The sequence below is a fragment of the Rhinolophus sinicus genome, chromosome 8, assembly GCF_057876585.1.
Source record: "Rhinolophus sinicus isolate RSI-liver-muscle chromosome 8, RSI-T2T, whole genome shotgun sequence".
Lineage (NCBI taxonomy): Eukaryota > Metazoa > Chordata > Mammalia > Chiroptera > Rhinolophidae > Rhinolophus > Rhinolophus sinicus.
In genome coordinates, this window is record NC_142508.1 from 20,745,404 (window position 1) to 20,769,132 (window position 23,729).

Consider the following 23,729-nt stretch of genomic DNA (forward strand, 5'->3'; position numbering starts at 1 on the left):
AGTATTATATTATTATATTATATTATTATATTATATTATTATATTATATTATAGTATAAGATCTGGTCTTATATTATGTTAAAATAAGACCAGGTCTTATATTAATTTTTGCTCCAAAAGACGCATTAGAGCTGATGGACCGGCTAGGTCTTACTTTCAGGGAAACATGGTATCATTGAATATATTTCTACCATTAAGAGTCACTGCCACTTTCAAGAGAAAATTTTGTTTCCTTTGCGTATGAGATTGTCGTATATCAGGAGTGTCAATGAAAAGGAAGTAAGATTGGAGAGGAAGCTGGTACTTGGCAAAAGATCATCCAACGAAGACAGGAGAATTGTAAAGGAATTTACGGAGGGTGGCTTCAGTATTTACATCCACATGGGTGAGAACGAAAGTCTCAGCCGTGATTCAAATATTTAGCATTGTGAGAACCATGAATAATTAGAAGAAAAGGAGACAGAGAACCACAGGAATCTCAAGCAGTTTATTAGAACTGAACAGTCCTCCTTTTATTTCTGTTTCTCCTTCCCTTTCTTCTCTTCCCATTTTAGGTTTCTTCAATCATTAGTCAACAAATACGAGTATTTATTGAGAATCTGTGCTAAACTATGAGGGGTCGCGTACATGAGAAATACAGGATCCATTCTGTAGAGTCAAATAGGAAACAAGTAAGTATGAATAAGTTTAATTCATTTTAATCTGTAGTGGAGGTGCATGCAAGTTGCAATGTGGGCACTGAAGAGAAAGGGGCATCTTATCTGGGAAATACAGAAAAGTCTTCCCCAAAGAGGTAAATACTTCTTGACCTGATTGTGGAAGATAAGCTTGCCACAGACAAACAGGGAAACAAGAGAGAGGACATTCCAAGCAGAGGGAATAGGTGTGAGAAATGTGGCCTGTTTAGGCAACTACAAGTCCTGATAAAACATAAAGTGTGAGGGGCTGGTGGCAGGGGGTAGGGTTATCAGAGCATGAGACTGGATAGGTTGGAAGAGACAGATATTGAAAGGCCTTAGATACCAGGGTAAGGAACTTGAATTCTATCCTGTAAGTAAGGAGGAAACTTTGAAGACTTATTAGAGGGAAGGCAACATGATCGGCTTCTTGCTTGCTGAAAATAATGTGCAGGATGAATGTGCGGGAGACTGAAAACAGGGAGGCTAGTTAGGCAGCCGATGATGGCCTGATTTGGGGCATGGACAGAAGAGATGAAAAAGAGGTGATGGCTAGAGAGTTAACAGGAGGCAAAGGTGACAGGATGTGGTGACTTGAGATTAGAGCCATGGACAGTGTGATATAGAACAAGATGATTTGGGGGTTTCTGATTGGAAGAGTACATGGCAGTGTACTCACTAAACTAGGGAACACCAGAAGAGGAAAGATTTGGGACAAGATCAGGCATTCCGATGTGTGCCTGATGGCTTTGAGAACATGGAGCTGTAGAACCTAGGCCTCAGGAGGGAGGTCTGGAGAGATAGTTGTGAATCACAGAGGTGACAGTAAAGGCCACGGACATTAGTAGTATCACCGTGAGGGCATGGGCTCTCTGTCGAAACAACCAGGTTTGAATCCGGTTCTCTTGCTGACCTTGTGCAAGTTGTCTAAATCTGAAAAGTGGTATTATGCCTCCGATAAGGCAAGAAAGAATTAAATTAAATGAGAATGTATCGAAAGCACTCAACAAAATGTTCGGCATGTAATAAGTGCTTAGTAAATGCTAGCTTATATATTTGATGGAAGTATTAAATTAGAATTAATCTTTTCATTAAGTCTTATTAGGATTCCTACTGTATTCAAGGCCAAAGAAAAAAGACAAAATGATAGAACAGTGGGTGGATCGATATTTAAGATGCACAGCCCGTCGAGAAAATTGAGTGAGCATATAAGTAGGCGAGGTATACAGTTTTGATTGATGGTAGAGAGTCTGCAAAGAAGAGAAAATATGTCATAACTAATCAATGTTTTGGGGGATTTAGTAGTTATTAAGACATTGGTGAACATAGTTCATATTGTTTGATGAGTGAAAAGGAAAAAATGGGAACAATGAGTGTAGATGACTCTTTTTAGAAGCTTGACTGTGAAGAGATACAGGTTAGTAACTAAACAATCAAGGTAATTTTTATTTTAATTTGAGAGATACTTAAGCAGATGCCTCAGTGAGCACAGATATGCCAGACCTAATGGGTCCCTGAATTACCTTTATTGTTACTGGAAGAATAGAATCCCACCTCTCTGTTTTGTTAAAATAAAATAAAAATTTAAAAATGTTTAAAAAAGTAACATCCTAAGTTCAATCATTCTTATAAAAAATTTACAATAATCAGTGAATGTCTTTATTATATGTGATTTTAATGGTCATCCCCATCTCATTACAAGTATTTAAGACACTATACTCCATAAGTCAATAGTTCAGCAATCCTGGATAAAATTATGAGCTTTACTTCTGTCTCAGTCCTGTAACTATCCAAGGTCGATTTTTTGGAATTATTGCAGAACGTCCCTGAGTATCCTATCAGACTATGCTTTGAGGCAGGGATTTATAGGCTAGAGTTTGTCATTCTTACCAGTTAATTTACCCAATGTTATCTCATAGTTCTTGAATTCCTCATATCTTTATTATTTGATTGCAAAAAAATGTGCAGTTACCTAGAGCAAGGGCCAACAAACTTCTCTGAAGGGCCAGATGGTAAATATTTGAGGCATACTGTTCCTATAGCAACTATTCAGCTCTGCTGCTATAGTATGACTATATATTTTTACATTATAGTTGACATTCAATATTATTTTATATTAGGTTCAGGTGTACAGCATAGTGGTTAGGCATTTATATAATTTTTGAAGTGATCCCCCCATTAAGTCCAGTACCCATCAGACACCATACACATTTTTTACAACATTTTGACTATATTCCCCCTATTGTATTTCTCAACCCGTGACTATTTTGTGACTATGAATTTGTACTTCCTAAACCCTTCACCTTTCTCGCCCATCCCCCCAACTTCCTTCCCATCTAGCATCCATCAGTTTGTTCTCTGTATCTGAGTCTATTTGTTTTGTTTGTTCATTTATTGTTCTTTAGATTCCACATATAAGTGAGATCATAGGATATTTTTCATATGATCTGACTTATTTCACTTAGCATAATACCCTCTAGGTCCATCCATGTTATTGCAATGGCAAGAATGCATTGTTTTTTATGGCTAATACTCCTTTGTATACATGTACCGCATATTCTTTATCCATTCGTCTAAGTAGACTCTAGATCTTGATAACCAGAGGCAATAATGTAATGCTGTTTCACTGCTATTCCCATCTTAGACTATGAAAGACAGTTTCACTGTATCTTACCTCACAATAGCCAGCTAACCAATTCCAAATAATTGAGTTTCCCTGAAGATCTGTTGCCTGTAAGCACATTCATGGTACAAATTTCAGAATCTCCTAATGTTTCCAGTCTCCAACAACAGAAACTGAGCTTGGATAACTACAGCAAATGGGGATTTATTGGGAGGATACTGTGGGGGTCATAGGTCAGCTCACTTCTCAAGCACATCCATCCTTCCTGACCATCCTTCCATTCTACTATGAATAGTCCGTGGCATAAAGTAACATCACACTGAAATGACCTGTAGATCAGGAAGTTCCATGTGCCTTGGTGAGATAAATGAATGCTAGGGGGACACAAATGCCATAAAATACAGAAGCCTGATACAGTACTTAAGGGATATTTCTGGGGGACATGTAAAAACACCTCCTTCAAAATGAAGGACATGTGGTTCTTCCATTGTTACTGTGTCTTTCCAGTAACAATGAGGCTTGGTGGACCTCTCTGGATGCTTACGGCAACAGACATAATTGAGGGCCCTGTTTCAGCCTATTTATCCACTTATCTCAAAACTGCTATCTTGGAGCAGAGTCAGGAGTAAAAGAAGGCTCTCTCATAAGTTTGGCCTGAGGTGGTCTGTCATTTGTCCCTTATGACAGTAAATCCAATGGTGTTTGGAAAGCCTGAGGAAGACTGGGATGTTGTATGGACCTGCAATGAAACAGGAAATTGTGAAAGGATGACACACTCTTCTTACGTGTGTCAGAGCATTAATATGTATATATAGATACCATCATAATGCAGGAACTGAGTCAACATGCCAGGTCAGGTTTGAGGCTTATGAGAGTTTTCCTCGTTCATTGATTCAAAGTCCCAGTGTAACTGAATATACCTGAAACACAATAGCTTCAGTATGAAGAGTATCCAGGTGACAGACCCACTGTCGTATCTTCCTATCTTAAAGGAAATGTGAGAAAGCAAATATGTAACAATTTTTAAACCACTTGTTCAAATTAGTGTAAAATGCTACCTTCATCAAGAATCTTTCAGTTGTAGGTAATAAGCCAAAAAAGAAGACTTTATAGAGGATAACAGAGTATTTCTCAGAATCTAGGAGCAGGAAGACGTTGGCTTCCTGAGAGACGCAAACTGGGAATAGGAAAGGTAGCAGGATGCAGGCTACTTTTCCTGTGTCGCCCTGGGAGTGCTGGGGGTCAGGTGATCTGCCTGTCTGCTTCTTTCTGTAAGTCTCCTTCATTCTCACCTCTCTGCAAATTGCTCTCTCTTCTCTCATGCACACAGCAGAAAATGGCTACTCCACATTCCTTGCATTTGTATGTTATTAGTTCATGCAGGTGGCATATGCTTATCTCTAGAACAAACGATTTTCAGATCTGAGGAGAGAAATTTGACTGGACCAGCAGAAATTTGGTGTTCACCCCGGTCCATCTTCTATGGCCAGAGGGCAAGGTCATGAAGGAGAAATGAGGCCACCACCACTCAGGGGCATGGACATCAGCTTTGGAAGAGTAGGTTTCTATTATAGGAAATCACAGAAGAGTAAAGATGATATATGGAACCCAGTTACAGGCAGATGACTTGAAAGCTAGCACTGAGCAGAAACTCTGAATGAGAAAAGTACCATCAAGAGGAAATGAATTTGGAAGTATACATAAGCTGCTATGCCTGAAGGAGATACAGGGACTGGGAACTTAGATGGCCAAATACAACCTTCTAAGGTTATTTTAGCAAATAATATTGCACTGGTCTTTGAGAATTTGCTCTCAAACCTATTTCTCACCCTTTGCTCTGTTGTGTATTGTAGGGGCCTGTGACCCATACAAGGTAAAATTCTCAGCATCCAATTCAACTCACTTCCAGCTGGGTTCTGCCAGTAAGAGGCACTGGCAGGACTGGAGAACTGGGGAGCAGTCGGGAAACTTCTCCCCTCTTTCCTGAGAGGGCCTCTCTCAGATTTGCTCCTCCATGGTCCCAGCTTCCACTGCATAGGCCGGCTGTGGTTCGAGCTACTTCCAGGCGACTCTGCTTCTACCCTTCTCCCTTTGTTCCTCCAGCCTCAAAGTTGTAGCGACTTTCTACTGCTGCTAGTCTGTTTCCACTTCCTCCTCTTTAGTTTTTGAGCATTCCTATTACCTGTGAGAACCATTTCCTGGATCAAATTCATTCTGTCTTAAATACTTTAAGTAATTTATGATTTCCTGGTTGGACCATGACCAGTACAAGTGCCTTTGGCGCTTTTGGATGCCACGGTTTCTCTGAAGTCTCAGGGCACTAGAGTCAGAGCTGAAGGCAAGAATCTGAACCTGAACTAAAATAATATAAGCCCCTAGATGCCTTAGGGACTAAGAAATGATAGGTTCATTTTTTTGGGTTTTTTTTTTTTTTTTTTTTTTTTTTTACTTATTCCTGGTGGTAAATCAAGATGAAGTGATGACCAAGCAGAGAAAAACAATTATTGGACTTTGATGACAGGACAATTTGTATCCACAGATTATTTCTCCTTAAATACTTGTCGTTGGTCTTGTCTTCCTTGCCCTGCTGATCAGTCGTTATGAAGGCCCTTCACTTGCAGTGGATGCTTCAGGGTTGCCCCTACTCTATTCAGTGCTTTTGTAGGAATTCGCGGAAAGTGTGCCCTCCAAGTGCTAGGGCACACACACAATTTGGCTAACTGTGAACTAGGTTTCAGCTCACACAAGCCTAGAATTGATCATTTGGCTTGCTCTGAGTGCACAGGAAAGAGTGTGGATTTAGAAACCTTCCAGTAAAAGGGATTCCACTGTTGGTGTACCTCCCAACCCCTTGACCAGTCTAGGCACCAGCTGCCAGCCACTGGGAGTGTTGCCTGCTCACGGCTCAGTTGCTCCCTTCTCCAGAGTTTTGGCACTGCCTTTCGCTAATGCGACCATGAACCAAACCGCTCCCTCCTCCCAAAGCCAATGGCCGTGTAATAAATGACATACAAAACTGATCCTCTTGCCTCCAGATGACATTTCTATGGAATGAGTTCTGCTCCAGAGCGTCATCCTTTGTGGATCAAGCAAGCTAAGGCTAGGCTTCATCTGAGATGTCATTTGCATGACTATTTTCTCCTCCCTGTGCAGTTTCCTTCATTCCCTATGAGTGTTTCCTGAAGAACATGCCCTCTGTAAATCATGTGCCTGGATCTCTGTCTCAGGCTCTGCTCCTAGGGAAACTGATTTAATTCAAACACTAATTATGATTTTTTTAATCTCTAGAGCAGGACAAATATAGGTTCTGGAGACAGTTACAATTAAACAAAAAGTTATTTTCAGTAATCTAGTATTAAGGTTTAGGGACTTATTTTAAAATAATAGGCCAATTTGTAATTACTGATGAGATGGCAAAATACTTTTCTAATGTTGAAAACCCAAGAACTGAGAAAACAGGGCAAGGAAATAAGTTTACAACTTGTTCCATGCTCTATAGGGTTTTCAGGCTATATACGTTTATATGTATACAGTATACATATAAATGTGGCTGAGTAGTCTGAGCTAACATTCTAGAAAATCTTTTTTTGTGGGGGAATCCTTGAACTTTCGTTCTATTTAGTAGTAACAGCTACCACTTACTGAGCAAGCTTTAAGTGCCAGACTTTGCAGCAGGTGCTGTTACATTATTTCAATTTTCCTCCCTACAACAGTCCCATGAGATAGGTATTATCTCCATTTTAAGGAGGAGAAAACTGAGGTACAGTGAAATTAATTTGACCGCTGTAGAGCTGCTGGCCCACCGAGGTCTGTCTATAATGCCTGCATTATTTTCATTAAATTATCCTGCCTCTCAATGAAATTTTACACACATTTAATCAACATCTGTTGCTATGTAAAAAAAACAAATATATCCCTATATTGTTATACGTTTTTGCCTTTTCCATTTTTAGGCACAGGTGAATGAGGAGTTTGAACTACATACGTAGTAAGGTCACCTCCACCTCTGACACACTGAATGTAAGTAAAGATATTGAGCTGAACGACTCTCAAACAAGGAATAAGGAATTTATTCTGACACAACAACTGATGCTAAATTATCCAAGTATTCAATGTTTTTCTTCATCTATTAAAAAAACTAATAATATTAACTATTAGCCATGGAATATTAAGACGCACGACTCATTTAACAATTATCAAGTATTATACAATCTCGTTTTGAATATAAATGATATATATTAAATCAATAATTCCATAAAACCATAGTCACCAATTACCCATTCCTTTCTGCTAAGGTAATTAAAAGTAGGATTTTTATGCTCAGGGGATTGTAATTCTTTCCACTCCCCTCTTCCAATAGAGGTGGGCTTACAAGGCTTATATAATATTTCATTTTTATATCACCAAAATGGTACTTGTAATAATGAAAAAGGTAACTGTTGATATTCTCTTATGCACTGCCTTTTTACCCATTACTTTAAAAAATGCTGGTTGTCTCTTAAATCCAAAAATAAACATGGGATTATATAATTTTGAGCTGAAAAGAACCTTAGCAATCATTGATTCATCCCTTTTATTTCACAAATCAGTAAATGGAAGCATTCGGAAACTGAGTGACTTTACTAAGTGACAATGGCTAGTTAATATCAGAATGCAGATCAGAACAGCTCATCCGTTATCGGGGCAGCTGTTTTGCAAGGTGTGAACAACGCACACGCTGCCTACAGATTCTTCCCTAGCTATGCCTGAAACTGACAAGAAGAAACCCCAGTGGTTTTGATGAGTTCCCTCCACAAAAGATTCACATCCAGTCTGTAGGGCTCTATCGGGAGGAAGGTGGCTGTTGGAGGTAAATTTAATCCCCTGGATGTCCTCCTGAAGGTCAGTCCATCCAAGTCACCCGGAGAGCTTTTTAAACATCGAGTGATGTGTCCTACCCGCAATGTTCCTGATTCGATTTCTGATTTGAGAGTGGGGCCAGAGAATTTGTATTGCTAACAAGTTCCCAGGTGATGCTACTGCTACTAGTCACTCAGGGCACCCAGATTTTGAGAACTACTTACTGGCCTATCTCCTCCAGTTCTGAGGGACGGCTAGTCTACCGACTTTTTGTCCTGGTTCTTCTTTTCACTCCCTTTTCCAATACTCCTGGGACTTGCTTCCAGAGTTGCTCTGCCAAACCAACTCAAGCTTTGATTTACTCTTCTGGGAATTGCATCGTGCTAAAAACTATTATTCTAGAAAACCCCAAACAATATACCCCATATTTCTCCTGTCAGACTGGGCTCTCGGGATACCTAAACCTGCTCAGGAAGAGCAAGGAAAAAACCACTTCATGCTCTGGATCTGAATTAGTTTGCTGGAGCATCTAAGGTGGAGGCCATTCCTGTCTACTGTTAACCATAACCCCTCGTCCTGCTCCCCTCAGGCTGTGTGCAGATTTCTGCTCAGTATTTTCTCTTCAGGTGCTCTTCGAATGAATGCCACATGCAAGCATTTGGACAAGACTAGAAATTTTCTTGACTTGATTTCAGAGCACGTCTAACTATCTTTGTACCTCATGAAAAATATATTGTTCCTGGAATCAGAAATGACCATTTAACCTATAAATATACACTTGATGTGGTATAGATTCAATATTAAGAATAAAAGGATATTAAGATGAGTAAGACATGATCCCAGCTCTCAAAGAGCCTTCACACTAACAGGGAGACAGGCATTTATATAATGTCCAAGTGGTAAATCTTGATCTCATTGGCTTTGACAACATATTTTAACATATTAAATGGCATACTACAATTTTCTTTAATGCATCCACTAAACACCTATTCATAGATAAATGACATCAAAGTGTATAAACTTTATAGTACCAATCCACTCAACCAGTAATAACTTTCCAGAGAAAATAACTTAGTTGATGTGAGGGAAAAAAACAAACAAAAAATAGAAAAAAGAACTGCCAGTTTTTATTAAACTGAAAAAATGGAATAAAAAGACTGCTTACTTCCTAGAGACAGTTTAAAATTCTTTTATGTATGTAACATGCATGTAATGCAGTACACAAAATGCTATCACCTTCATAAAATTGTAAGGTTTAATATATAGTGCTTTGTCTTTAAAAAGACATCCAGTCATTTAACAGGAAGCAGAGTTTTCACACCAAAATATGTTTTGGGGATGTTATTTTAAGCTGGTTATTTTGAAGAAACAAAAGACTCAGAAATAAACTTTGACCCTCCCTGTAGGTGCCTAAAGGTATTCATACAGAAAGACCTGCTTCAAGGAAGGGAGAGTCACCTTAGCATCATAATATAAATTAAATGTGGCAGATGAAACCACGCAAAATCTGTTTGCTAGACGTGCCTCTGTGTCCCATTGTTTCTGGGTGACCCAGCAAGAATTTGGTTACCCAATGTTTGGTCCTTTTCATCCACCTATAAGTTGCCTGCTTTCCCTCTGCAGCCCTACACCCTGGCCTCCCTCTCCTTAGTCCAGAATGTTATATAAGCCTCAACTGCCCAGTGTGTCCTTGGGTCTCATATTGTTATGGAAACCCCATTATGCACATATGCAATAAATTTGGTCATTTTCTCCGGTTAGTATGTCTCATGTTAATTTGATTATTAGTCCAGCCAGAAGAACTCAGAAGGATAGAAGGAAAATTATTGTTCTGACCCCACACCTTCAATTTCCTAAAGTTCCTACTGTCTGTTGCCATCCTCTCCCCAAACTGAATTAACCAGCTGCTGCGTGCCTGTGAATAGCCTTCCATTGTTTGGGGAATTTCTGACCTTATGAATCTGTAGATCTCTAAAGTTGAACCTGAAATCTCAGGCTGTCTTGCAGCTAGGGCACAGGTATGTGACTTCTCTAAACAGACAAACCCGCGGGCAATTGTTATTTCAAAGCACATAAATAAGCAGATAGCACAAGGAATCCATTCTGGCAAAGGTGGCTACAGAAATACACAGCTTTTAGAGACCCAGAGAGATTGTATTTTCTAGTTCCCAACTTTAGCAGTGGATTTATGATTTCTGTGTCCAGAGGTGAGAGTTCACTGGAACAGTTCCAGAGTGAAACTTGGGTATAGTTTCCAGTTTAATAGAGGATGAATCAAGATATCTAACATTTGATAAAACAGGCATTCAGAGAGAGAAGAGAAAAACTGAATGAAGAAAATGTTGAGACAATAACATAAAAACTTTTCAGTACTGAAGGACATGTGTTTTTAGATAGAAAGGGCATCCAGCATACCCAGTACAATGAATGTAAAAAGATCGCACTTTTGGTACATCACCAAATTTTGTAATTCCATGAGCAGACAAAAGACCCTTAAAACCTCTAGAGATAATAAAAAGCCATGAACACAGGATCAAAATCACAATATCATATGTCAACAGCGATGTTGAAAATTACAAATCAATGTAATAACATCTTCAAATTGTGATGGAAACTGATTTTCAATCTGAAATTCTATACCTAGTTAAACTATCAGCAAAGGGTGAGATTAGAATAAGACATGATTTGATGTACAGGTCTCCAAAATGTTATTTTTCTACACTTTTTTTCTAGGGAAGCCACTAATGGGTATACACTACCAAAGCAATGGAATAAACGAAAACTGATAACATAGGATTCAAGAAATGGAGGGTACAACACAGAACAAAAAAGTGAAGGGAAATCCCAGACAACAGCCATGTAGCCAAGAGAGTAATAGTCTAGAATAATATAGCACTGTAGAAGGAACCTAGAAGGTCTCTGATTTAAAAAACAAACAAACAAAAAACCACATAGGTGGATCTAATAGATTCCGATACATTTGATTATGTGGAAAATAGTATGAGATGAAATTTTATAGTTGTTAAAGAATATAGAAAAAATGAAAAAAGTTAAACAAAAGAAAATTTGAGGAAATTATTGAGGGGTGAAAAACAACAAAATTAAAATGGTACAAGAATGTAAATGTCATCATAGTGTAATACTTGACTCATTAGAGACATACATCTTTTTATGTGTGATGATTTAAACACAAATTGTGCTATAACTATTAAGGCGGAGAAAAAATGGGGGAGTGTTAATTTAACAGAAATTGTCACCACTTACAATAGGAAGTTAATAGATAATGCCGTAAATTGATCAATCAATACATAGCAGCTTAGCATATTACAATACATATCGGAAGAAACAATTCAAAGTAGATGTATTTGGGGAGAGCAAATGGGGATAGAGAAGGAAGCATGGAGCTTGTTTTTGTTGTTGTTGTTATTAGCTTCATAGTACTACTTTATTTTTAAAATTATGTGCATGTATCAATTTTACAAATCTAAAAATTGATTTCAAAAAAGTTAATGGTATAGAACATATTCACCCCAATACTTTCAGTGAGGTAATGGGACACATGGCTTCGTCATGCTGCCTACCATCCATTATGTAAATTAACCTTGAACACATTATAATAAAGAAGCCAATGTTTTTCCCCCCTCTCCTCTGGAATAATTAAATTGAAAGCCATTGAATATTCATTATAGTTAAGGAACAGGAGAGAGAAAACTAGTGAGCAGCATCTTGGGAACTACAACATACTTAGTTCTTCAAATAATTTCTTGCATAAAGGCATGCATTAGGTATCTGGAGAATAGGCCATATCGTGGTAGTTACCATCACTGGTAATTCACTACCATAAGTAAGAATTTAATGTTCCATTAACATCACTAAGAAATCAGAATGGGTTGTAAATAAACTATCCATTCCTAAAAAAGAAAGTCCCAAAGAGGCTTGTATTCAAAATTAATTGAAAAGGGAGAGAAAGAGAAAAACAGTTTAGTAGCTTACTTTTCAAGATTTTAGTTGATGAAAATTAAAACACTCAACATATAACTTGGGAAAACAAGTACTAAGACAAATTCTCTTAAACACTGCCACATGCAACATTTACATGAAAATGTGAAGATATTTTACAATGTGAACATTCTAAACCCATGACACCTGAAGGTTGCATGGGAGAAGGGACAATCACCCCCTTGCCATTATCAGTGTTCGCTGCTGTTGTCTCTATAACTCAGTTCTGCCAGTCAAGCAGTAATAGTTAAGTCAGTCCTGGTAATTGGCCACGGCTGCTGAATGCCAAGATCCCTGGGTGCAGCTGCCTCTATATTCCCCTACAATGATGGGTGTCACTACAGTTTAAATTATTAATATTACCAAGGGGAACAGGGTGTTTCAGAGGATTTGTAACAGTACAATGATATTTGTAAAGAAGTAAAGGGGATAAACAAAGGACCAGGACAGGAGAAATTTGCAATGTATAATAACGGCAGGGAATGCATCTGAAAATATGCCCTCCTTTCCATAAATAAGCTATCCTAATGTTTTCTGTTAAAATATGAGGACTGTAGCTTAAAGAATCGTAACAAAGAAAGAAGAAAATGAAAGTACTAGAATAGATTCTGAATCAAAGAAAGTCAAGTGGAAGAACTTTTAAAAATTGCCTTCTTAGTGGTATTCATAATACAGCATGTGCATTTTACATGTATATAAAGATAAAATCCCTACAGTATTCTTAACCTAGGTTACAAACTTCACCATACTCAGTTGAAGGGAAATAGAATCCTTCTTATTTCCTGGATCAAATCCAATTTCTCAAACTGGGTAAAAAGAATTTGAGATAAGAAAATAACTTGCCAAAGAAAACAGAGAAAGATGTCTTGTGTTTGGCTGAAGAGAGGATATGCTATCAAGAATGAAAGAAAGAAAGGACTTGCTAAAACTTTTCAAACAAATAGAGCCAGTACTGCTCGGTCTCACGATGAACATGGAAAAATAGAATCCTTGTAATGCATAGGAAGGGGGATAACCCCAAATATTGTCTGTGCACGTGTCCCAAAGAATAATGAAGGCATATTTAGTGTTCACACTTATATTTTCCACATTTTAAGAACAAGGAGTCGAAAAAAGCCCAGATAAAAGCAAAAGTAACAATGAAGGAGTAGAAAATAAGAACTTAGACTGTAATTTTGTGGACAAAATACCATATTTAAAATTTTGAGGAAAAGCTAAAGAAGCAGTTTGGGCTTGAGAAAAAAGCCTGTGGTGGTTATAATTTTCCATCTTCATTTCTAAAGAAAAAAAGAACCGGGCAAATGGTCAGAAAATTTCACTTAGAAACATAAGATTTTAAAAAATTTTCTCAAAGGAAAAAAGTAATTAAAACAATAAACAGTTTAGACTAACAAAAGGTTGTGAAATGACTGGAAGCCAGTAATTCTCCATATGGGATAGATTCTTCAACTCATAGTTACTGTCCGTTCACCTATCCTCCCATAGCTTCTTTTTCACAGCCCTCTTCCACATCTTTCTACTATCTTCAAAATGGTTTGGTGGACAAGTTTTAAAAGCGGGCATTCTAACATAAAAATTGCTCATTCCCTTTTTATTAATTAGAAACTAATATGATTCTGTCTCTAGATTTCTAGTTTTAAAAGCTTTGTAATTTTGGCATACTGAGACATAGAGCCTATGTGACATAACATATACCCTAATTAGAAATTCTGCAAACAAAAAGAAGTGATACCCCAAATTCACTATGTATTTGAAGAATGACGCAGAGTTCTAAATAGGAAGGATAGTTTTCAAAGTATCAGGTTTAGATAAAATAACGATAAAAACACCCATTTCAACTCAACTCTTGAACCTGTAGCTAAGAGAAGGTAAGTAGACCATAGGTAATGATGGTCAGTGACAGACAAGTAATATTTGAGTAACCATGATGTAGCAGGTACTTTACATTGTTATCCTAGTAAGTTTTACAACATTGAGGTAGGTTTAATTATGTTTATACTATACCTTTATCAAATAGAAATTATTTTCTATTTTACGGATGAGGAAACTAAGACTTAGAGAAGCAACTTGTCCAAAATCCACAAGGTTGTGAATGGCAGAACAAAAACTCCAACTTAGGCCTATGTGAAGCCTTTATTTTTGTTACTATCCTGGTTCCCTGGTTTGAAAATACTAAGGATCTAATTTCTATCATTTCTCAAGCATTTCTAATGCTTTCCACTGTTACTGTGGTTTTAATTTATAGGAGCCTCAAATTTGATACAAGACTAACTGCTTTAGCTTCTAGGTTATTTTATTAGCTCTGTAATTCAGAGGAAACTCCAGGTTGACATTTCTACCATTGTTTTTCTAAACTGAATTATTTTATTAAAAGTCCACTCGCTTTTTAAAAATCACATTTTTCCATAACATTATTAATCAAATGTAATTTTGAAATATCCATGTTTTGTGTGAGGACTCCCAGGACTACCTGACCGCATTTACCTTTGTCAATTTTTTCCTAGTTAGCTAACTTCATTAAGGGCAGTTTTAAAGTTTCATATTTTCAAAGTGCCCTGATAATGGTTTATCAATCTGTTTAGTACATCCGAGATTTGTATTGGAAGCTATTAGAGATGTTAAAATCAATTAGTTTCATCCAATTTTATTTGGCATAGGATGGCTTAAATTTAATATATGGTAACTTTGTTTATTGAAATTGAGTAATTAGCAAACATGATGGTTAAAGTTTATGCAATAAACGCTGATTTGTTTAAAGTGGAGAAGTCAGATGCTTATTCTAATTCACTGTTGTGGGCAGTATTTATCATTTCCATATTCCAAAATTTCGTTTTAAAAGTTGAACATTAAACTTATTGAACCGAAGAGTTTATCTTAGGTAACTTTCAATATTTTGAGGTATACGAGTTTTTCTTTTTTTTTCATTCCTGAGATTTACTTCTGACGATTAAACCAGATGATGTATTTTCCTGTGTGACAGACATCCCCAAACGGGCACAGTCATTTTGGCTAAGAAGAAAACAAGGTCTTCGGGGTTTGAGAGAAACAAAAAGATGAGAAGCTAAAAAAGGAATCTTTTTCAATTCACAAGACGGGTAAAAATGCGTGTTCAGGACCCGTAAAGAAAAGATCTTGGATTTACATGTGACAGACACACTCATCCTATGTGAGACGCCGGGCGGACGGTAGAAATCTAAGCGCGTTTGTTTCCTGTAACATCCATCAGCAAGACCTCCCTTTCCCAATACTGGGTGAGGCCTGTTTGTTCCTCCACTCCCTCTATTGAAGTCCGGACCGAGTTTAAGAAACCCCAGGCACCTGCGGCTCTGACCGAAACCGGCGAGGAGCACCGGGGACACGTCACTTCTCTTCAGTGTCCCGTCTCCCCATTCCAGACCTTCTGGCCGTGCGGTGGGAGCATCCGGTTTCCGCGCCCAGAAATCAGAGCCATTCCGGGGAGGGGGCCTGGGTCCGCACAGACTCTTCGCAAAGGTGTACGTCTGTGACAGAGGGACCGGCAGCTCGGTGCCGGAGCCGAGCGTCCTCTTCGCTCCAGACAGCAGCCGCTGGGCCGCAGCGACCGAGCGACACTAGAAGCGGGTCCCGCAATCGCCACCACAGTCTCGCGTCGGACCGCGCAGCCCGCGCCTCGGCCGGAAGGGGCGGGGCCCGGGGCCGGCGCGGCGAGGCCGGCGGCGCGTGCGGAGGGGCGGTTCCTCCCCGGCCCGGCCCGGCCCGCAGCCGAGTTTCCGGCGCGCTCCCCCGCGTCCTGCGTCTTGTGGTCTCGCCCGCCCCCGCTGCCATGTTGGATTGTGCGGCTGCCGCCGCCGCCGCTGCCGCTGCCGCGGGAGGAGGGTTGGAGGAGGAGTTGGGAGTTTAGCGCAGTCGCCGGAGTGCGAGGGCAACGACCATCCGGCCAGAGCCCAGCCGGGCGGGAGTTGGGAGCTTCCCTTACTCCGCGCGGCCCTCCGTCGGCTCCTCCTTCCCGTGGCCTCCCTCCTCCTCCCGGCGCCGGAGGAGTTGAGCGAGATGCTGCGCCTCTGACTCCCCTCCTCCCGCCCCTGTCACCGAGAGGGGGGACGAGCGCTCGCCCACTCGCCGGAGGACACGGACCTGGACTCCCAGCCCCGCCGGCGACACCATGAGCTCCGGCCAGCAGCAGCAGCAGCCGCCGCCGCGGAGGCTCACCAACGTGGGGTCCCTGCTGCTCACCCCGCAGGAGAACGAGTCCCTCTTCACCTTCCTCGGCAAGAAATGTGTGGTCAGTGGTCGAGACCCGCGTCGCCACCACCGATGTTACTTCACGGGCCCGGGCCGGGAAGTGGGAGTGGGGATGGAGGCGGGAGCGGCGCGGGGAGGGTCCGGCTGCTGGCCAGGCCTTCTCCCGGCCCCGCACGGGCCCCCTGGCCCCGCTCCCTAGGTGCGGGCAGTGCGGGCCCCGGCAGCCGAACGCCGCCACCCGGAGCTGACCGGGAGCAGGGAAGTGTCACCTCCGCAGGCCTGTCTTGGAGCCCTGCTTGGCCCGGCCCTCCGCCTTTGCTGCTGGTGCAAACTTGACTCTCAGGCCCAAAGGCGATTTTATTGCACGAGCTGCAGGATCTTAGCAACCCGGCCCCTGTCCTGACCCTCGCTTCACCTCCTACCGCTTGATCGGGGGTACCATCCTTCACAGTGCCAGAGGTTTCAGGAGTGGGTGGGTTAGGAAATGAAACCCAAATATGAATGAAGCGGACCACACGGTGGTTTTCAGTCCCTGTTTAGGATCTCAGGAGGGAATGATGTGGAGGGCATGGGTGCAAAAGGAGTGCAGGAACTGCTACTGTTCCCCATTGCAGAGAAGCAGGGTTTGTTTCTCCAGCGTTCTCGCCCAGGCCTGATTTCTACTGTCCTCCCCACTGATTTTATTTATTTATTTATTTTTGCATTGGTGGGAGGAGGTACTGCTCTCCCCACCGCCATGCGCAGGGGAACCGCAGTCTCTAGTAGTTCTTGGCCTTTTGGGGCCTGAGAATGATTCTTAGATTGGTGTTGTGCGGCCTGTTCCGACCCCAGATGGCGGGTTGGGAGCGAGCAGTTCTGCTGTGGGAAGGGGAATGTGTGTTGTTGACGGAAGCATTCATTACATTGGCTGCCGGCGCTCCTAGGGGTGGGAAGGTTCTGCCCTGTGGTGTAGGCCTTGTCAGGCTGCATCTTACTGCGGTGGCTGGGTTGAACTGTGGTTGAGTTTGTTGCAACGCTGAGTCCATTTCTTCCCCCTTTGCTTGTTAGCACCTGCAGAATATGTGCCACTGGAACCCAGGAAACACCTACAGAAATGTCAACAGAGCAGTTTTACAACTTTTCTTAGTAGTGTTAAATATGTCAAACCAGGCTACACCTGCTTGTTTAAGAAATTAGAACTAGACAATTTCTGGAAAGTTACCGGATTAATTGTTAACTTTATAGGCGTCTACCCTCTGTATTCTGTCCCATCCAGTTGGAGATTGAACCATTTATTACAGGCGATTCAGATGTGTTTCATATTTCAGAAGTTAGACCGTAAGGAACATATTTTGAGTTTACTGATTAGAAAAATTAAGTAGGAGTGGCTTAAAATCAGAATTTAGTAAACAACTGTAAAGATATTTAAGTTTCCCTCCCCGCCTCCACCAGCTTTTTTAAACAAATGAGAAAACTGAGCCAGTGAGCACTAAGTCACACAGCAATTTAGTAATGTAACCAGAACTAGAAAACCAGGACTCTTGATGCCTAGCCTGTGTACTTTCCACTACATCATGTTGTTTGAGAAGGGTTTGTTCTTCCTTGTTATTATTTCTAAAAGTTAAAGAAATAATAACTTTTTTTTTTTTTTTTTTTTTTTTTTTTTTTTTTTTTTTAACCAAAACCAGATATAATGAAAAAGTGTGAGATTCTTAAAGCACCACTAATTTTTGCATATTTTCAATTTAGGAAAATCTCCAGCACTTTAAATGTTAAATTATCTGCAAATGAAAACTAATTAAAATTTTGCTGGTTTATTACATTTGCTATGTAATCTGTGTCAGAAAGGAAGTAGTTTGTGACTGTGTTTTACATACCAGACACATTAGCTTTAGGCAGGAAGGACATTGCATTTATACGCAAGTACACTGACTAATTGCTCTGTGCTTACCTGTACTGTTTACTGGTTTCAATAAATGGCAGGTGTGGAAGAATGCTGTGCTAGAGAAAGAGAGTGTTGCTTACTGGTTTAGTGTGAGTTGGTTGCTGAATAGGCTTTCTGTATTCAGTGCTCAATTTCTTTATGTCATCTATTATTAATCAACTTTACCTTTTGAATTTCTGTCATATAAAACCACACTGTTACCTGCTCTTCTGGTATGAAATTATTTCGAAGATAAACTTCAATATTTGACCTCTCCAGTTATTGGAGAGTAATGTAAGAATGATATATTAATTTTTTGGAACCATCTTTTTTCCCCTTTGATGACTATGCAGTTTTTGTAGTTAAAACAGTACTGAAACACAGTTTATTAAAAAAAAAAAAAAAATCCAGCAATAAGATTTACTGATCAGACCACATTTGTTAAGCAAGAAGTGTATTCAGAATCGTAGTCATGGTGCCAACTCTCAAGGAGTTTCATTCCTTCTCTTACTCAACAAATAAGTTTTGAGTAACTAAATGCTGAGGTCAAAACCAGGGTTGATGCCTGCCCTCAGGGAGCTTACAGTGTTTGAAAAGGGAAATGTGTAAACTGATGAGTAAGTCAGTTCTTCAGAGTGATGTGTAAGAGGTTGCATGTTACATTGGAAAATGTCTTTGCTTTGTAGTCAGCAGATGGGGGTTCAAATTCATATGATCACTTAGGGCAAGTTTCTTAAGCTCCTTATCCTAGAGTTGGTTTTCTCATCTCTAAATTATGGATACTATCTCTTGGAGGGGGTTGTGGATTAGAAGGACTGTATGTAAATGTATAGATGCTATTATTTTTATAAAGGTTTAGGGGATCGAAACAGAGGATGAGTAAAAGTTTTTTTAGAATGGGCTATACCTGAATATTTAAGATTGGTTAGGTACCCCGCCAGGTTTATCCGAGGTCCAAAACAGCTTGGAAAGTCAAGGGACCTACTAATGGTATGTTATGGATCAAGGAGGGTTTCCGCTTGGGTATGCATCGGAATTATGTGCAAATTATTGCAAATGCACATAACTAGGCCAGATTCCTAGGTAATGTTCAAATTCAGTGGGTCTGATGTGGAACTTGGGCATTTCTAGTCTGAGCAGACTGAATAGAATAACATGTGTCACAGTTTGAGAACCACTGCTGATGCCCGCTCTTTTCTAATAGGGTAATCCTGAAGCACATTGGAAATGTTAATAGGTTTCCCTCAGTCTTTGGTCTATATTCTGTGAGTTGAAGTTAAATTAAAACCACTCCTTTTAGTACAGCATTACTGTAACTCCTAAGATGAACGTGTATTTTGTAGATGTAGGAGAGATAACAGTTGGAGAAGTATTGCGCTAGTCGTGGGGAACCACCAGATCAGATTGGACTTTTGGAAAGTTGAGGGAGAAAGGTGTGGAGGCACAATAGAAGGTGGATTGAGGATTGTGAGAGTGAGGACAAAGGAGATCAGATAGGTGGTTACAGTAGTCCACGGGAAATCTGAGGAGGGCCTGAATCAAGGCAGTGCGGGTGGGAATTCAAGGGCAATTAAAAAGACTCCAGTAGGATTTCATCCCCCTTAGATAAGGGGGGTGATGGAAGGGAATTGGTAATCATCTATTGTTACTGGTATATATTATATAAATTGTTTTTTCGTTTCTTAAAATGTGTATACATTTTTTTTTTGCAGCACCGGTATATATAGTCCTGATAAGAAATTAAGGGTTGTGAAAACTAAAACCTTATACTAGCTGTCTTCAACCTTCTCTGGTCCAGATGGTTTGGGGTTAGTAATGTTGTTGACTGTTACCTTTCCCTGACATACTCATCTGGTTTGTTTGTTTCAAGATTTAGAGATACTTCAGAAGCCATTTTTGTTAACCAACTTTAATCTTCCTTTAGCTCCTTAGCACTTGTTTTAACTTGCATAGATTCTTTAGTTTTTGTTTGTTTGTTTTCTCACCCTATATGTAATTCTGGGAGATTAGACGTAATGCCTATGTAGTCTTTTATATAATTCCTATTACATCTAGCATACAGATCGCTGAATACTTCTTGATTGAGAATTATAATTGCTAACTTGTTTATTCCTTAGGAGTGCATTCAGCATTTGTCTTACTTGATCATGTTGTTAAAACCTATTTTTAATGCAGATGGTATCTGGATTTAAGTCTTCTTTTATTAGGAGAACAAAAAGGTTTAATTCTGCTGGTGAACTAATATAGGTGGTGGCCATAACTCCAACACAACCTTTGTTTCTGTTCTAAAGCTCTTAAATGGTTTAGAAGGTGCCTTGAGGGATCGTTGTCTTGATGAAGGCCTGATATAAGGCAATACTGGTGGGAAGTTAGGGCTGGGAATGTATTTCATCTTAAGTAATGTGAAAGGAAAAAAGGTTAAAATTCAAGGGATTTGGAATATACAAAGATGAAAAGGCAACCTTGCCTGGTATATAGGAAAAAGGTGACTACAAAAGTGTCATACAGGGTGGTTGTAAACTCAGGAGGAGATTTAGAAGAGTCTAGCAGATCTGGGTTATAAATCCTATTTCAATTATTCTTAGCTCTATAATATAGGAAAATATCTTAACCAGTATGAGCCTTAGTGTCTAGAGTTGTAAAATGGTGTTAGTCAAGGATTTCAGAAAATCATGCAATAATGTATGTGAAGCACTTAGAGCAACCGACAATTGACAGTGTTCTGTGAGTTTGGAGAAGCTTGTGAAAGAATGTCATCGTTAGTGCTATTCCCTACTCAGTTTAGATTTCCTGTTAGTGGCAGGAGGTTTTAAAGTAGCGTTTTGAACTCTGTATTGTATCTGTTTTGATTTAGGTAAATTAATTCTAACAATTTTATTTAAAGTCAGTTAATTATGGAGAATGTTAATTAAGTTACACACCAGCTGGAACACAAGACTCCAGGGAGTTTCAGGGTTTCTGGGCAGCCTTAGTCCCACCCCCGGACTGCTGACTGAAGAGGAATAAAGGGTTACAGGTATTAAGAGTTAGGGGTTCCTGAGTTTAGTTCATTCTCTGCCACCAGTTAATTGTGAATGTGAACAGGAATCTCTACCTTCCTGAGCCTCACTTTCCTAATCTGAAAATGAGGGTTAGACAGGATAACACCAATCTTTCTAGCATTAATGTTCCATCATTCTATCTATTCTCGATACCAGTGACTCTGTAGCAGGGAAAGAACAGCCTTCTGTAATCTGGCATTCGTGTGTTTTGCACAATGGAGACAAAGATAATATGTAACTAAGTGAAAAGTAGATAATCTCAAATCATTTCATTGTAAATTCCCATTTCTAACTCACCTTTTTCTAAGCATCACAATTTAATAAGCATTTTACTTTAAAAAGTCAGGTGAACAGCATTAAAAGACATTAGTAATAGAATAGTCCTTAGCTAGTTTTGGATTATTATTATTCCTTGTAATTACAAGGAATTTTTGGTTTATGAGGAGTATGGCACCTTTTAATTAAATGGAGTTGTTTTTAAGAGTCTCTCTTTTGTTAACCAATTCCATCTAGAACGTCTTACATGAAATTGAGTTAGTGATATGATAGTCAGGTGTTACATTTTGTTGCTTATTTAAGGTAAAACAAGTTTAAGTTTTTAGTTTCAGTGCTAGACTCGATAGTTGTAGTGAACTGACTTGGTCATTTTGGGGAGTAATTCAAAGTTGAAGTTGAAAAGAGCACATAGAGTTGATATTCGTTACAAAGTATTCTGTGTAGGAGTCATAGCTTTAATCCAATCAGTAAGGACCCAGCATCATTGATAGAGTTCACTTCCTGTAAAGGTTCTGGAAGCACAACGGGTTCCTACAGTCTTGTCCACGGTAACAGTTACATGCAATTCTTACTGGTGTGTGACTCAACAATCTAGTGTTTTTAAGTGGTAAGTATTGTTTAGTAATTAGAAGACACTTGGCATATTTAACTATATTAATAAATACAGTGTAACAAAAGCATATTGCGTTTTTTGTATCCATATCAATATTCTTAGAAGTAGAGGATTACACCACTTTCCCATTTGTAACTCACCTTTTTCAATATAGGAGAATGAAATTGAATAGAAAACATCAATTTCACTTTGGAATCAATGTGTTTTAGAGGAATTGTGACCCTTTTTTAGAAAGAACAAATAATTGAGTAGAGTAATGTTGAAGAGGCAAATCTAGAAAAGTCCCCTTCAGAAAATAGAGTCAAATGAAAAATTTACAGTAACTTCATATTTCAATTACTGTGACTGTCTCTTAGTTTAATTGTTCCTCAATATCCTTGGCCCTTGGTTCCTCTGCCATAGTGATTTTTTAAAACTTATTTTTAACTTAACCGAAGATTTACTACAGAAATTTGTCCCCATAAAAGGAGTACTCATTAAAGGTCAGATAAATTGAAACAACAGGGAAATAAGAAAGACAACCAGGAACATATGCTGTTGTTAAAAATGATATGAGGACATAGAAATTATCGAGTCAAGTATACAGTAATTTTAGGGCAGTGAAATGGTTTTCAAGTTTCATTTTAAAGTTATACTTTTACATTCGATTTGAAGAAGCTAAACCTGTTTAAGTATTGAAATACAGGTGAAGTTGTTTATTTGTCATACCTTTCGTGCCAAAATTAAAAATTTTAAGTGAAATGCTCTCTCCAGTATGGTGAATACTTTGTTGCCATGAAAATATCAGAGGATACCTAAATACCTAATGAATTTTCATAATAGTAAAGGCGCTAATTGATTTATAAGTAATTCATAAAGCTAGTCAGAAACTCAAATGATTTCCTGATTTTTATAAATGCAGTATCATCATGATCAAGTATTGAGGACTTACTGAGTATTGAACACCCTCCTAGTATCTTGAAATACATGGAAGGGCTAAGGGAGGTCCAGTGCTTACCCCTCAGTTGTTTACTGCATAGCTGGGGAACACAGAAGTCATGCACAAAAAACATCAATTTTACAAGCCAGTCTATAATAGAAAATTGTATAATAGGAGAGAGATATATATCACTGTGGGATTTGATACATCATTGTGGGCCTTGAACATACAGACCTTAAATCACCTGTAGAGTTGAATCACCTATAGAATTTGTGTCAGGAGCAAAGCAGCAGCTGGGTTCCAGTATAAGGAAATATGTGAGCAAGTTTTGAGTAGAAAATGTGCATGGAGTGTTTGGAAATACTGACTAGAATGGTTTGGCTATCATTGAGAGTGGTATTTGCTTAAGGAGATAGTGAAGGGTAAGGAAGGGTAAATTGAGTTTTGATTTTGAAAGATCTTGAACTTCAAACTTAGGGGTTCAGCCTTAGTCCCTAAGTAGTAAGGAATCACAGTCTTTTGATTCACAAGTGTCAAGATAGGAAGGCTCTAGAGATGGGAAAAACTGGAAATTATTATTCATAGTAAGAAGGTTAAAGTTTACTAAACACTTTCTTA

General features: G+C 39.3%; 1 protein-coding gene across 4 annotated transcripts in view; it reads left to right on the plus strand.

Moving 5' to 3' along the window:
- The first annotated feature begins 15,914 nt into the window (after positions 1–15,914).
- The window catches only part of WASL (WASP like actin nucleation promoting factor), a 63,831-nt gene continuing 56,016 nt past the window's right edge, over positions 15,915–23,729 (plus strand). For 2 of the 4 annotated variants that reach the window (XM_088799939.1, XM_019750059.3), the window contains exon 1: positions 15,919–16,399. In XM_088799939.1, coding sequence (XP_088656065.1) covers positions 16,280–16,399 — 120 coding nt within the window. In that variant the 5' untranslated portion in view covers positions 15,919–16,279. Of the gene's footprint in view, positions 16,400–23,729 lie in introns of all 4 variants that reach the window. The other 2 variants (XM_019750060.3, XM_019750058.3) reach the window with 2 other exon arrangements.